The 13,267-nt window shown below is 40.3% G+C and overlaps 2 protein-coding genes across 2 annotated transcripts in view; both read left to right on the forward strand.

Moving 5' to 3' along the window:
• Positions 1-13,267, forward strand: part of LOC134812866 (uncharacterized) — a 912,489-nt gene that overhangs the window by 531,879 nt on the left and 367,343 nt on the right. The gene's annotated exons all lie outside the window — the stretch shown is intronic.
• On the forward strand, positions 1,240-13,246 carry LOC134812916 (eukaryotic translation initiation factor 3 subunit C-like). Its single transcript, XM_063820524.1, is given in 26 exon segments — positions 1,240-1,344; positions 1,473-1,618; positions 1,801-1,913; positions 2,070-2,120; positions 3,629-3,703; positions 3,841-3,889; positions 4,001-4,071; positions 4,406-4,539; positions 4,727-4,853; positions 5,021-5,180; positions 5,467-5,555; positions 5,695-5,802; positions 8,382-8,500; positions 9,414-9,540; positions 9,871-10,098; positions 10,358-10,498; positions 10,944-11,159; positions 11,294-11,315; positions 11,318-11,424; positions 11,561-11,646; positions 11,783-11,890; positions 11,892-11,958; positions 12,145-12,265; positions 12,549-12,578; positions 12,690-12,873; positions 13,086-13,246. Coding segments are annotated over 26 exon segments (2,823 nt in total). The 5' UTR covers positions 1,240-1,243; the 3' UTR covers positions 13,129-13,246.

A 13,267-nucleotide genomic window follows, 5' to 3' on the forward strand; every position in this document is an offset into this window, starting at 1 on the left:
GCGGGATATAAATACCTCATTTCATTTCATTTCATTTTCATTTCATTTCATTTCATTACACATTAAAACCCCGATTTACGGCGCCAACATCGCGGTTAGTAAGGTTTTAGTACTAGAAGCGATTTCGTGGCAGAATGTTGTAGTTGGACTTTCTGCAACAAACTGTGCCAAGGTCTCCAAATTGGGGGTTATATTTTCTTGAGTTTGAAGTAATATCTCAGGTTTGGCCCAAACTCGCACAGATTGTTCCCATTATAGTTATTTTACTATCTGGAAAGTTAAATGAAATTTGATCTACACGATCTCGAGATAAATGCCTTGGTACCACTCGAAACCACCAATTTTGAGATATTTCCTCGTGTTTGAAGAGATATCTCAAGTTTGGCACATAGAAATTTGGCCAAACTCGCACAGATTATTCCTATTATAATTATCTTACTATCTGAAATTTGTTTCAAGAAATTTGTATTTCTATGTTATTTTTAAAAACACTTGATTTTCGACCATTTTATTTGGAACAGTTTTGTAGAAAGTCCTTCTGGGATGTTGAAAAGGCATACTGGAAACGTCGAGTTCATGAATCCGAGATTTTGGAAACATTTTGGAAACATGTGTCAGAATTGTGTCCGATTTGGAAACATGCCCTTGTAGCCGCAATTATGCCTGGACTGACTTGAATCGATCTGGTATGGTAGAGGGACATGTGTACTAACATTTCTAACCACTCAGAAGTGCGAAATATTGCCCTGGTTCATGGAATGAACGATATGAACAAAAAATGAACATTGTCCTAGAATCGCCTAAAATGAGCCTTTTCTGAACATGCTAGACCCATCAAACTTCTCAGGGACACTTGTGGTATCAATACCAATCGATCCCAATCGGTTTCAGTTCATTTTAGGCGATTCTAGGATAATGTTCATTTTTTGTTCATTTCGTTCATTCTATGAATCATAGAAATATTTCACAGGAAGCTTAAAATGTTAGTACTCAAGCCACTGTATCATCCCAGGGTAAATCCAGCTCTGTTTACGGACATATACAGCCAAAAACATGCTTCCAAATCGGACACAAAAGTTTCCACGAACTCGGATTCATCTTCTGGAAACGTCCGCGGCGGTAACATTGTGGTACAGAAACAAGTTTGATAAATCACTTGCTTCAAATTTAAGCGCGCGATTTTTTTCGCAATCTAATGCGACGACAAATTCCTACGACTTACTTTTTATCCCCAGTAGTAGCAATGTCATCAAGATTCTTTTCCCAATTGGGAGACAGTTCTGACGACAGCTCGTCGTCAGATAGTGAAGTTGAAGCACCAGTAACCAGACAACCAGCTGCTAGGTCAGTACTTAACTCTGTTTTACCGCAGTATTTTACAATTTGAGTGAGAAATATAATTTAACTTCAGTGATCAGTTTCCAATATGTTAGCCCGTAGGCGGACGATCGTTCTTAAATGATTTCTTACAGGCAATACTCGTCAATATTAGAAGAATCAGACGAGGAGAAGCGTGTCGTGAGAAGTTCGAAAGATAAGCGGTTTTCTGAGATAAATGAAACGATCAAGGCTATCAGAAATCACAAGAAAATCAAGGATATAACCAAAGTTCAGGAAGGTAACTAGAAAATATTGTTCTTTTCACTGTTTTATTACCGAATGACAAATGCTAACCCAAGAAAATAAGTTTGCAAAATATTGAGGAACAGATTAAACAACAAGTTAATTAACAATTAACAAATTAAACAACAAGTTAATTAACAATTAACAAATTAAACAACAAGTCATAATCTATTCCAGGTTTTACCAGTCTTTGTCAGATTTATGCTAAATCTCAAAGTGTTATCGCCAAAAACGGCTGTCCCCGAGCTTTCATTAGATGTATTGCTGATTTAGAGACTTACGTCACTGAGGTATGTCAATGTTTTTGTGTTTGATCCACTCTTTCTATGATTAAAATTTAAAAAATCACAGTCAACAGTTAAAATTCGACCTTTTTCGGTCTGCTTTCTATTGATTATTATTTGTTTCCTGAAAATTCCTTCTTTATTAAGAATATTTTTTTTTAGTTCTGGGGAGACAAGGAGGGTCGAAGCAAACTCAACAAGATAAACTCAAAGGTGAGTTAAAGGAGATTTCAATAAATTTGTAATGTTAACAAAAGAAATGACTTGCTCTCATTTAAATTATGAGGATTTATATACATTTGTCATTAAAAAGGAAATGTTTTGTGTTTTTCGGGGGGGGGGGGGGGGGGGGGGGGGGGGGGGGGGGGGGGGGGGGGCCAATGGCATAAATGGAGAAAATGGAGAATTACTCATAGGTTTTTCCATTTTCTCCATAGAAATAGTCTCCATTTTATGCCATTTTATGCCATTGAAAACCTGAAAAATTTAGAATTTCGAGAAAAATTATTTAAAAAAAAAGATATTTTCGGCCAATAATGAACAGGGTATCATGAAACATGGAGAAAAGTGGTTCTCAGAAAAACTTTGAAAAATGTTGACTTAGAAAATGTTCGGTCCGAGTCATTTTCGAGAGCTCCCGATTCCGAGCTCGTGTTGTAAAGGGGAGGCCTGCCTTCCGAGATCGCATTACCTCGAGTCCAAAATTGTGTATCGAGGGGAAGGTGTGGACTTCGAAAAACCGAAAAAATATTTTCGGCTTATAATGGACAGGGTAGCATGAAACGTGGAAAAAAGCGGTTTTCAGAAAAAATTTGAAAAATTTTGACCGAAAAAATATTTTCGGCTTCAGGCTAGTGAACAAGGTAGCATGAAACGTGGAGAAAAGTGTTTTTCAGAAAAACGTTGAAAAATGTTGACTTAGAAAATTACCCCTCGGTACACAATTTTGGACTCGAGGGGGACTCGAGGCTTCCCCCTGGTTGCTGGTGATGCGATCTCGGAAGGCAGGCCTCCCCTCTGCAACACGAGCTCGGAATCGGGAGCTCTCGATACGAGAGGTACGTATCGAGAATGACTCGGGCCGAAAATTTTCTAAGTCAAAATTTTTCAAAGTTTTTCTAAAAACCACTTTTCTCCACGTTTTATGCTACCCTATTCATTTGATTATTAGCCGAAAATATATTTTTGGTTTTTCGGTTTATCGAAGTCTGCACCTACCCCTCGATACACAAATTTGGACTCGAGGCTTCCCCCTGGTAATGCGATCTCGGAAGGCAGGCCTCCCCTTAGCAGTGCGAGCTTGCTTCGACTTTCGAGGAAGTAGGTCTCACTTCTCAGTGCCTATTACTCTCCCCTATTACTCACTCCTGCTGTAGCCTGTAGAAATAACTTTACACTAGGTAATTATGAGTTTGCCTGAAGTGTGCCTCTACTAACCTAGTATAAGCATATAGTAGCCTACTATGAGCTTTCATGAGCTTGTTACGCCCCTAGTAAGTGTAAATAAACATGTTAGGATGTCCAATTTAGGTGTTAAATGGTGTTAAAGATGAAATTTCGAAGACAAAATTCATGGCATAAAATGGAGAAAATGGAGAATTACTCATGGGTATTTCCATTTTCTCCATAGAAAAAGTCTCCATTTTATGCCATTGGCCCCCCCCCCCCCCCCCCCCGCCCCCCCCGTTTTTCGTTATTTAACTGAATGATGACGTTTTTAGGCTCTAGCTGCTCTTCGTCAGAATGTGAGGAAATACAACAAGGACTTTGTGACAGAGATTGGAGCATATAATAAGGTAAAAAGCCCGATTCATTACTCTTAAAATGCGTACCCGCAAGTTGCGATTTTAATTTCTCCACCGAAAAGCGTTATTAAGCATTTTAGCCATAGCGAATACATCTTTGTAGACTGTAGAATCCCTTGTCATTTTAGGATCCTGAGAGTTACGAGGAAGTTATCGAGGAAGACGAGGACGAAGTCGGTGAGTTTAAATCTATAAATTATAATAATTATATATAATGTGATTTCAGTCTGGTGTCTGAGACTATCGGTTCATTTTGTTTAAATCGGTACGAACCAAAATGTATTTCAGAAAAGTCAGATGACGAAGGTGTTGGCTTTGCTCCTTCATCAACAAAGATTGCCAAGAAATCTCGCACAACAGTAAGTTTTGACTAGCTGGCAATTTTAAGAATCAAATTGTTATCAGTTCTAGTTGCTGAATGATATGATTGTGTATAAAAGGACACACTTCAAGGACAACAATGAACCCACAATGAATGTTGCAATGACTAGAATCAGGAACATTGTGGTCCTTGTGGCCTACATTGTTCCTGCACTGCCAGATGGAAAAGATTTAAAGAATGTCTCTTGGCTTTTCGAATCTTACGGATGTCTGCATTATAACACTCTACTTTAAGTAGTTTGCTACTTAATAAACGACTCTTTGCTACGCAAAGAAGTTAATAGCACGCCAATAATTGAAATTTACTATCAGTCGTCAAGAGGTGATGACGAGGAAGATTTGGATGACGACAGTGACGACATGTGGGGTGACGACAGTGAGGATGAGAGCTCTTCTGACGATGAAGTGCCTGCTATCGGTTACACTGCCGCTTACTTCCTCAAGAGGTACCTTTATATCAGACTTTCAAACTCTTTTAGTGTATTTGTAAGATGGTAAATAACCCCGTAGTTACAATTACAACTTTACAAGTTGTAACTCGTAAGATCGAGGTAGGAGCGAGGAACCACAAAGCTTTCACCAAAGTACATATAATATGTACCTTTTCTCGCGGCTCACATAAAATATCCCCAGTAAGGACGATGACAAGAAAGACAAGCCTGATCGAAAGAAGAAGGCTCCTCGACAGCCTGCTAAAGTGGCTGTCAGCAAAGAGGACGAGGGTTGGACCACTGTTAGTGGAACTGACAAAGTCACCAAGGTAAAAGAGCGTGCGATGTCTTGAAATATTTCTCTATAATATCAACTCTCAATTCCCTTGAACTCGCATATTTCCACTCCTGAATACTAAAGAGAAACTGCTGAAGCAGGTGTATAAGTGCAGGTGTGAGTAGTCAGTCTGTGTCTAACCTAGCACATGACCCCCAGGAGAAGCCATTGTTTGAAGATGACGCTGAGATCACAGTGGAGCTGGTGAACCAGAAGATAGCAGAGTTGTCCTCGGTGAGAGGACGTAGGGGAGCTAAGAGACAGAAGAACATTGAGACTCTTGAGTTACTGTCGGGTGTTTGTGTGTCTGAAGAACTCGGTAGGTTGAGAATTGGGATAATTTTAGGGCCCTATTTAGTGTCGTCATGAGAAGAAAGGTTTATTTTAAGTCATTTGTTATTAGATAATCATTAATTATCAATTAAAAGTTCTAAACAGGGGAGACAACCAAGACAACGCCTAAGTCTAATAGTTCCCTAAAGAAATAACTAAATGCCAAAACTGTAAATTTCACTAATTCATTTTGATCTTAAACATGGCCTGGGACGTGTTAAAAATGATACTGATTTTTGAGTCTTACTTTCAATATCCTTACGCATTTTCAGGAATACCAATCCTAGCTAAGTGTATGTACTACACTTGCCTCTCAATATTCGACTATAACCCTAACATGGCTGTATGCATGAAAGTCGAGGTTTGTTCTCTTCTCAAATTACTTAAACTATTATCGTAGAAACGACAAAGTACTTTACAGAATCAATGTATAAACTTATTTTTTGCATTACTTATTATCAACAAAATCTCTCTGTTTTACCAAAAAATCTCTTCCTAAGATCTGGGTACAACTTCTGACTACACTGGACAAGTTGCTGACTCTGTTGGAAGAACACAGAGAAGTTATTTTCAACGAAGGAATGCCTGAGGAGGAGGAGAACATGGAGGTCAGTAACCGTGTTAATCAGTAAAATAAGGGGGGGGGGGGGGGGGGGTGGGGGGGGTAAAAAGTTTACTTCGTTTAAGTAATTATGACTTCATACCCGTTTTGACACCTGCGGTTTGATATCTTGATTAAAGAAGTGTATTATTGATTTTCTAGTTTGGTAAACAGTTCGGGCACCCTCAGACCTTGCCTATCACATGAGGTTTTCGAGACTTCTCAATAGATAGTAAACCTAGATATACCTGCTCTCAGATTCGTGGTTCAAGGCTTATGTTGTAATTGAGTGCATGCTGACAACCATTCTTCGTGCAAACGTTGTTATGTGATTGTCACGTGACATATAATGTGACTAACCTCTCTGACACACTGGAGTCTCAGTGTAAGTGTAGTCGCTCCCTCCAGCACATGTCACTTTGTCTGCTCCAACCAGTTGGTATGTACCAGCACACTTTAGTCTATGTGTGGATCTGTAGGTTACAGGGAAGGTTGTTGAGGGTTCTTGGAGTTTTATGTGGTACCAAGATGGAGGTAATCCTGTACACTCTGAAATGAGAAAATTGAAGACTACTTTAATGTATCTTAAGAGGATTTAGGAACAATTCTAAACGTATATTTCAGTTACCATTTGAGATCTACAGTTAAGACCGTGCGCGGCAAATTGATCATTTCAGAACTGATTTCTAAATCACAAATACATATAGTTAATAGTAATGCGTTTTTACCTCCCTTTCTGTACGCCACAGCACCCTTAATTATACCGATGTGAGACACAACTTGACTCCACTTTGAGTAGCACTCCGTATAGTGCTCCTCAACCCTGTCCCTGAACCGCATTCTCATAACCTCTACCTCGTTACAGTAGATAACTAGAGTCTCACTAGTTTTGGCAATTGTCCAGATTTTGTCTGGGTTGTTGGGGACGTTTTTGAGCACCTCAGTGTACATGGGACGTTCTGTGGTGCAGGCTGTCAGCTGATACTTGTAGTCCTGGGTAGAGTGTTAGATTTTAGATTTGCACTCTTATGACAATCAGGCGTTTAAAAGAAATTAATTCCAACAAGTCAATTTAAACTTTATTACTCAATACTCTTCGACTATGAAAATCTTCCCAATTTGTCACAATTTTAATAATCCAAGCCATTAACCAACTCACTGATAGTCTGATAATCAAGGTGCCCACGTATGTCTGCTGTGATTTATAGAGGTACAAATGCAACTCATCCCTACTGCTTCTGCTTCTCATTTGTAGAGGGTTATTGTCCACAATGTAAGAGATTACTGTATTGGAATGGGGGACATCCTTCCAGGTCTGGTCCTCTACAATCACTCTATCTGATGTGCAATTAACCATGAGGGGGGAGGGGAGGGAGAGGATGGAGAGGAGGGAAAGGAGGGAGAGGAGGGAGAGGATGGAGAGGAGGGAGAGGAGGGAGAGGAGGGAGAGGAGGGAGGGAGGGGGAGGAGGGAGGGAGGGAGGGAGGGAGGAGGGAGGGAGGGAGGGAGGGAGGAGGGGAGGGGAGGGGAGGGGAGGGGGAGGGGAGGGGAGGGGAGGGGAGGGGGAGGAGGGGAGGGGGAGGGGAGGGAGGGAGGGAGGGAGGGAGGGGGAGGGGAGGGGAGGGGAGGGGAGGGGAGAGGAGGGAGGGGAGGGAGGGGAGGGAGGAGAGGGAGGAGAGGGAGGAGGGAGGGAGGGAGAAGAGGGAGGGAGAAGAGGAAGGGGAGGGAGGGGAGGGAGGGGAGGGAGGGGGAGGGAGAGGAGAGGGGGGAGGGAGGGGAGGAAGGGAAGGGAGGGGAGGGAGGGTGTGCATTATGGTCAGTATTTCAAGTATTGTTGCGAGATTTTCTTATCACTATCAGCTGACGGAATATACCGACGGCTGTGAGCTTATTTGATCGTTAAATGTCACTTACCTCCATAGCAAATGCTTATTAACAGGAAATTCAATGCTAACGCAAACAGAGTTTTGCCTAGTTTCGTCATCTATCTTGGAACTAGAATTAATGAAAATATATTTTAAGGAATATTTGAGCTGATCGAACAATAATAATTTGAATCAAACTATCAGAAAAATACAAAGTTTTAACGAGTAGCGAACTAAATCTCTTTATGTGGAGGAGTAACGAATCGTAAGTCGACATAGATCGCACTTTAGCCGAGGGGTGGTCGAAAAATCGAATTCATATTTTAGAAGTTATTGGAGCGAAGCGCATTATCCCTGACGGAATCTTATTTGCACGATACAAAATGCGTCCTAACGGCTGTTGATTTTGTAGTTGCACCAGCGGGCAGCGGGCCGAGCTGTAAATCATTCCCACAATTCGATTTTGGGGAGTCTAATGACTCAATCGCCAGATGAAATGATGAGATCTGCCTCCAATATCTTGCATCGCACTATTTCTCTTCCACCTGTAACACTGGACACTCATCAAATGGGGTAGTTGAAATGCTCCTTCCTTTCAACACCATTATCTTGGAAATATTTAGGAAATATGACTGTACGTTACAAAATACAGATTACGGAGTCATTAAATTTAAAAAACTAGGAGTTTAAACTTCACACCCTGACCATTGACCTCCCCCAGGACCCAGAAAGACCTCTGACCGTGGCTGGAAGTATCCTGGTGATAATGGAGCGGGCTGACGATGAGTTTACTAAACTGCTCAGAAACCTTGACCCTCACGGAACTGAATACGTGGACAGGTGAGAGCTTTAAAAATCAGAAACTGAGAGCTAGAACTGAGAGCCAGAACTGAGAGCTAGAACTGAGAGCTAGAACTGAGAGCTAGAACTGAGAGCTAGAACTGAGAGCTAGAACTGAGATCTAGAACTGAGAGCTAGAACTGAGAGCTAGAACTGAGAGCTAGAACTGAGAGCTAGAACTGAGAGCTAGAACTGAGAGCTAGAACTGAGAGCTAGAACTGAGAGCTAGAACTGAGAGCTAGAACTGAGAGCTAGACAAGTCAGTAAACTGAGAGCTAAAACTGAGAGCTAGAACTGAGAGCTAGAACTGAGAGCTAGACAAGTCAGTAAACTGAGAGCTAAAACTGAGAGCTAGAACTGAGAGCTAGACAGGGCGGGTCTGTAGTACTTTCCACGTAGATTGTCTGAGCGCTGCACAAAGGGTGGAGCAGATGAAGAATAATTAGAATTATCTTACTGTGATTATTATGTGGAGTCGGTGTTCTCAAGGTTAAGTTAACCACCTGAGACCACAATTCTTAACTAATTACGGGAACATAATATAACCAAGATTACTGTTAATATTACAATAAGCGACATGGTAAACACGATGGTAAATGTGTTGGTTTAATTTTTTTAGCTGACTGCTGATAGTTGTAGAGTCATAGCACAGGCGCTAAACGAAGCAATTCTTACCCTCCTTTCCTTTGTTCGTTGATATCGTAAATATTATTCAGAACAAAGGCAATGGAAAGGACAGGATACAATATAACTACACAATATCATAATATGGAGATTGGAGAGTACAAATTAATGTGTTATCGGAAAATCACGGACCGTAACTATTTTAAGAGTTAAAGATCTCTTATCTCAGGTTCTTATCTCTTATTATCTCTTATCTCAGGTTCTTATCTCTTATTATCTCTCATCTCAGGCTATCGGACGAAGCTAAGTTGTGTGGTCTGGTTCTGCGAGTAAAAGCTGAGCTAAGTCACAGAAAGGCCACCCACGAGGAAATGTGCAGGACTTATCTGAGGGAGATCGAGCACCTTTACTACAAGGTATTGTGTATAATACATTGTGTATATACATTATACACTTAATAATTATACATTACTACAAGGAGCTGTAAAGCTGTAAAATATGCCGGGTGTTTCTCCATTAGGTATTTATCTTTACATGACGTGTATTTAGTATATAAATCAAAATCACTGATTTACCGGGATATTTTCCTTTCACCCTATTTAACCCTCATAAATTAGTGGGACCATTTATAGCTAGTACTACTACCGACCATCCAGAGACTCCACGTATTGACTAAGAGGGACCAAAATCAGGCAATGTTTGAGTGTTGAGATTAATGAACTAATTTAATGGTTTGTCTATTACAGGTGGACTATGACGGCGGAAAGGACGAAGGTCCAGATTCCAGTAGAGCTAAGATGGATGCCCTCTGTAAGTACATCTACCGGTACGACTCAACAGACAGGATCAGGACACGTGCCATGCTGTGTCACATCTACCACCACGCTCTTCATAACAGATGGAGTGAGGGTAGAGATCTCATGCTCATGTCTCATCTTCAGCAGAGTATTTCCCATGCTGATATCCCTACTAAGGTTATTTATTGTAATAATATATTATAAGTATTAATAATATTATGTTAATTAATTATATCTGTGTACTGAATGATTTGCTTCACTCTGATTTCAGAGGCTGTTATTTGCCGTTATAAACGATCGGCAGTTAATTGCTATCCATCTTAACCTAGCATGTGCATCTAAAAACAGTTTATTTTAATTGGAAATAAACATGAACTATCTATTAACAGAATATTTCGCTTATTCCATATAATCCCTCACACAAAACGTATCTCAGATCCTGCACAACAGAACCATGGTACAGTTGGGTCTGTGTGCCTTCAGGAAGGGGTTGATACAACATGCTCACACAACCCTCAACGAGATCCAGTCCTCTCAGAAGAGCAAGGAACTCCTGGCACAGGGTCTCTCTACTCAGGTAACTCTCATTTGGTTTATCCTCACTTTGTGTAGATTACCTTAGTCGGTAATATTATGGGGGGTCTAATTTGGTCCTTTTCGGGCCAAAGAACCATATTTATAACAGTCCATATTTTTAAATTTTAACCCCCCCCCCCCCCCCCCCCCCCATAATATTACCGACAAAGAGTAGACAGCAGAGTGAAAATAAGTCTGAAAATTAAGTCTGAAAATAAGTCTGAAAATTAAGTCTGAAAATAAGTCTGTTAAATTAAGCCTGAAAATGAGTCTGTTAAATTAAGTCTGAAAATAAGTCTGTTAAATTAAGTCTGAAAATAAGTCTGTTAAATTAAGTCTGAAAATAAGTCTGTTAAATTAAGTCTGAAAATAAGTTTGTTAAAGCGCTATTCTGTAACCTGTTGACATGGAAACGTCTCGCCATCATAGCGAAGTCTTTCTTTCAGAGGATGAGTGAGAGGAACCTGGAGCAGGAGAAGATAGAGAAGCAGCGGCAGATCCCCTTCCACATGCACATCAACCTGGAGCTGCTAGAGTACAGTTACCTGACCTGTGCCATGTTGCTGGAGGTCCCTCACATGGCTGCTCATCAGTTCGATCAGAGGAAGAAGCTCAGCAGGACATTCCATTACCAGCTTAGGAATGCTGAGAAGAGCCCACTGGTAAACATCTTCTTCATTAGGCACACAGATACATTTCATATCCTTGAAACAAAGTTCGAATATATATTTTGCATTCTGCTTATTCTCTAGTATTACTGTTTTATTTATTTGCCTAAGATAAATTGCTTCCTTAGATTGGACCTCCTGATTCGATGAGAGGCATCTGGTTGCTGCTGCTAAAGCAATGATGAAAGCGGACTGGAAGACTTGTGCTGACACCCTGCTGGCTCACAAGATCTGGAATCTGATGCCTCATGCTGAGGAGGTTTACTATTATTTAGATTAACTTTTAATTTTATACATTTGTAGTGAGTTGAATGTTGAATGTTCCAATGTAAGAATTTTCTAATAGCTGATATTTTGTTATACTGTTCAGGGCGTTATGATATTTTCGTTTCCAGGTGAAGGCGATGTTGAGACAGAAGATCAAGGAGGAGAGTTTGAGAACGTACATGTTTACTTACAGTGCCTGTTACGACTCCATCAGGTTTGGAAGCTAATCAGTTGATTTTGTTATATTCTATACTTTGTCATGTTGTTCTTAAGCTAAGTTTCTTTCTCACAAATATTCTAGCAGGATGCCAAACTCTTTTGAGCTCTAATCTCACGACTTACCCCCTCAGCCCGTTGGTTCTATCTCAAATGTTTAGTCTTACCAACGCTCAAATCCACGCCCTGATAAGTAAGATGATACTGAACGACGAGCTAAAAGCAAGCTGGGACAAGCCACTGATTGCTGATGTTACACAGGGCTGAAAGCAGCAAACTGCAGAGTCTCACCAAGCAGACTGCAGACAAGGTTATACATTTATTATTATTTAACGTTACTATCATTTATTAACTTACAACTGAGACTGTTAAAATGCTTTATAAATGTTATTATACCCTGACTGTCACCGAACTTTCCAAACAATCTGATGTTAAATAGGTTTACTTTTTTAACAAGCTTAGTTTTTAACCATTGTTCACGCCCGTTAATCCGCAGCTGACATACGTGATGGACAACACGGAGAAGATGCTACAACAAGGAACACCCTTCACTTCAAAGGGAGGATCTGCCCCTTCTGGACTGCCTTGGAACAGCACCTGGTCCAACATCAACAAATGTAGGATGCTCTGCCTTCTTTTTGGGCGCTTTTAATTTTGCATATTTTCAATATCATTGTTTAGCAGCTTAAATCTGATGAAAGTTAATTAGAATGCATCTTTTAAAAAATAAGTTACTGGCAATTTTATCTCTAAATAGCCTCGGTCCACTTTAAATTTTGGTCTCAAACAATACTGAATAAGATTCTGGTACTGTAAAATATTGAGTTGAAGTTTGAAGTGGGTAACGGGAAATGACTGACGGCTGTATTTCTTATCAATCGTAATTAAATATGTTTTCAGCTGGAGGACAGGGCAACTCGTACAACAGAAGTAAGTTTAGATAACAACTATAAACTCTATGTTATATAACAAAATAATTGATAATTTTCATTCGTAATTTGTAAAATTGTGATTTGTAATTGTAATCTGTCTTCCCAGCAGGAGGAAACAACTACTCGGGAAACAACTACTCGGGAAACAACTCATACTCGGGGAACCGGAACAACAACTACCAGGGGAACCGGGGAGGTTACCAGAAGAGGAACTACGATTCTGCCAACAATGCTGGGTACAACAGAAGAACTGGTGGGAACTACAACAATTCCGGTTACAACAACTACAACAGGTTCGTTCGATGAACTTCTCATCGCAATACTCACCACTTGCACTAGTTGAACCCAGACGTGTTTTTTAACTTCTTCCTATACATTAAAACGCAGTACAGACTTTGATAACTTGACTATTTATATTGGAGATAAACTCAATAAAGTGATAAATTTAGTTACATAGAAGAATAAGTTAAAACACAGTGAAGATAACCCCATCTCTCTTCCCCAGGAAGCAGAACTACTCACAGAACTACTCTCAGAATGCCTACTAATAAAGTTGTCCGCTAGAGAGGAAGGAGTGAGGAATAAATACCTGCTCATCACGGACACTCTGGCCCCTGACTGGGGTCTGGGACTTCAGTCTCTCAGTTATTCTGTCAGGGGCCATTTTACGAGAACTTGTAATTTATT

The sequence above is a fragment of the Bolinopsis microptera genome, chromosome 3 (assembly GCF_026151205.1).
Source record: "Bolinopsis microptera isolate Bmic1 chromosome 3, MBARI_Bmic_1.0, whole genome shotgun sequence".
In the NCBI taxonomy this organism is placed as follows: domain Eukaryota; kingdom Metazoa; phylum Ctenophora; class Tentaculata; order Lobata; family Bolinopsidae; genus Bolinopsis; species Bolinopsis microptera.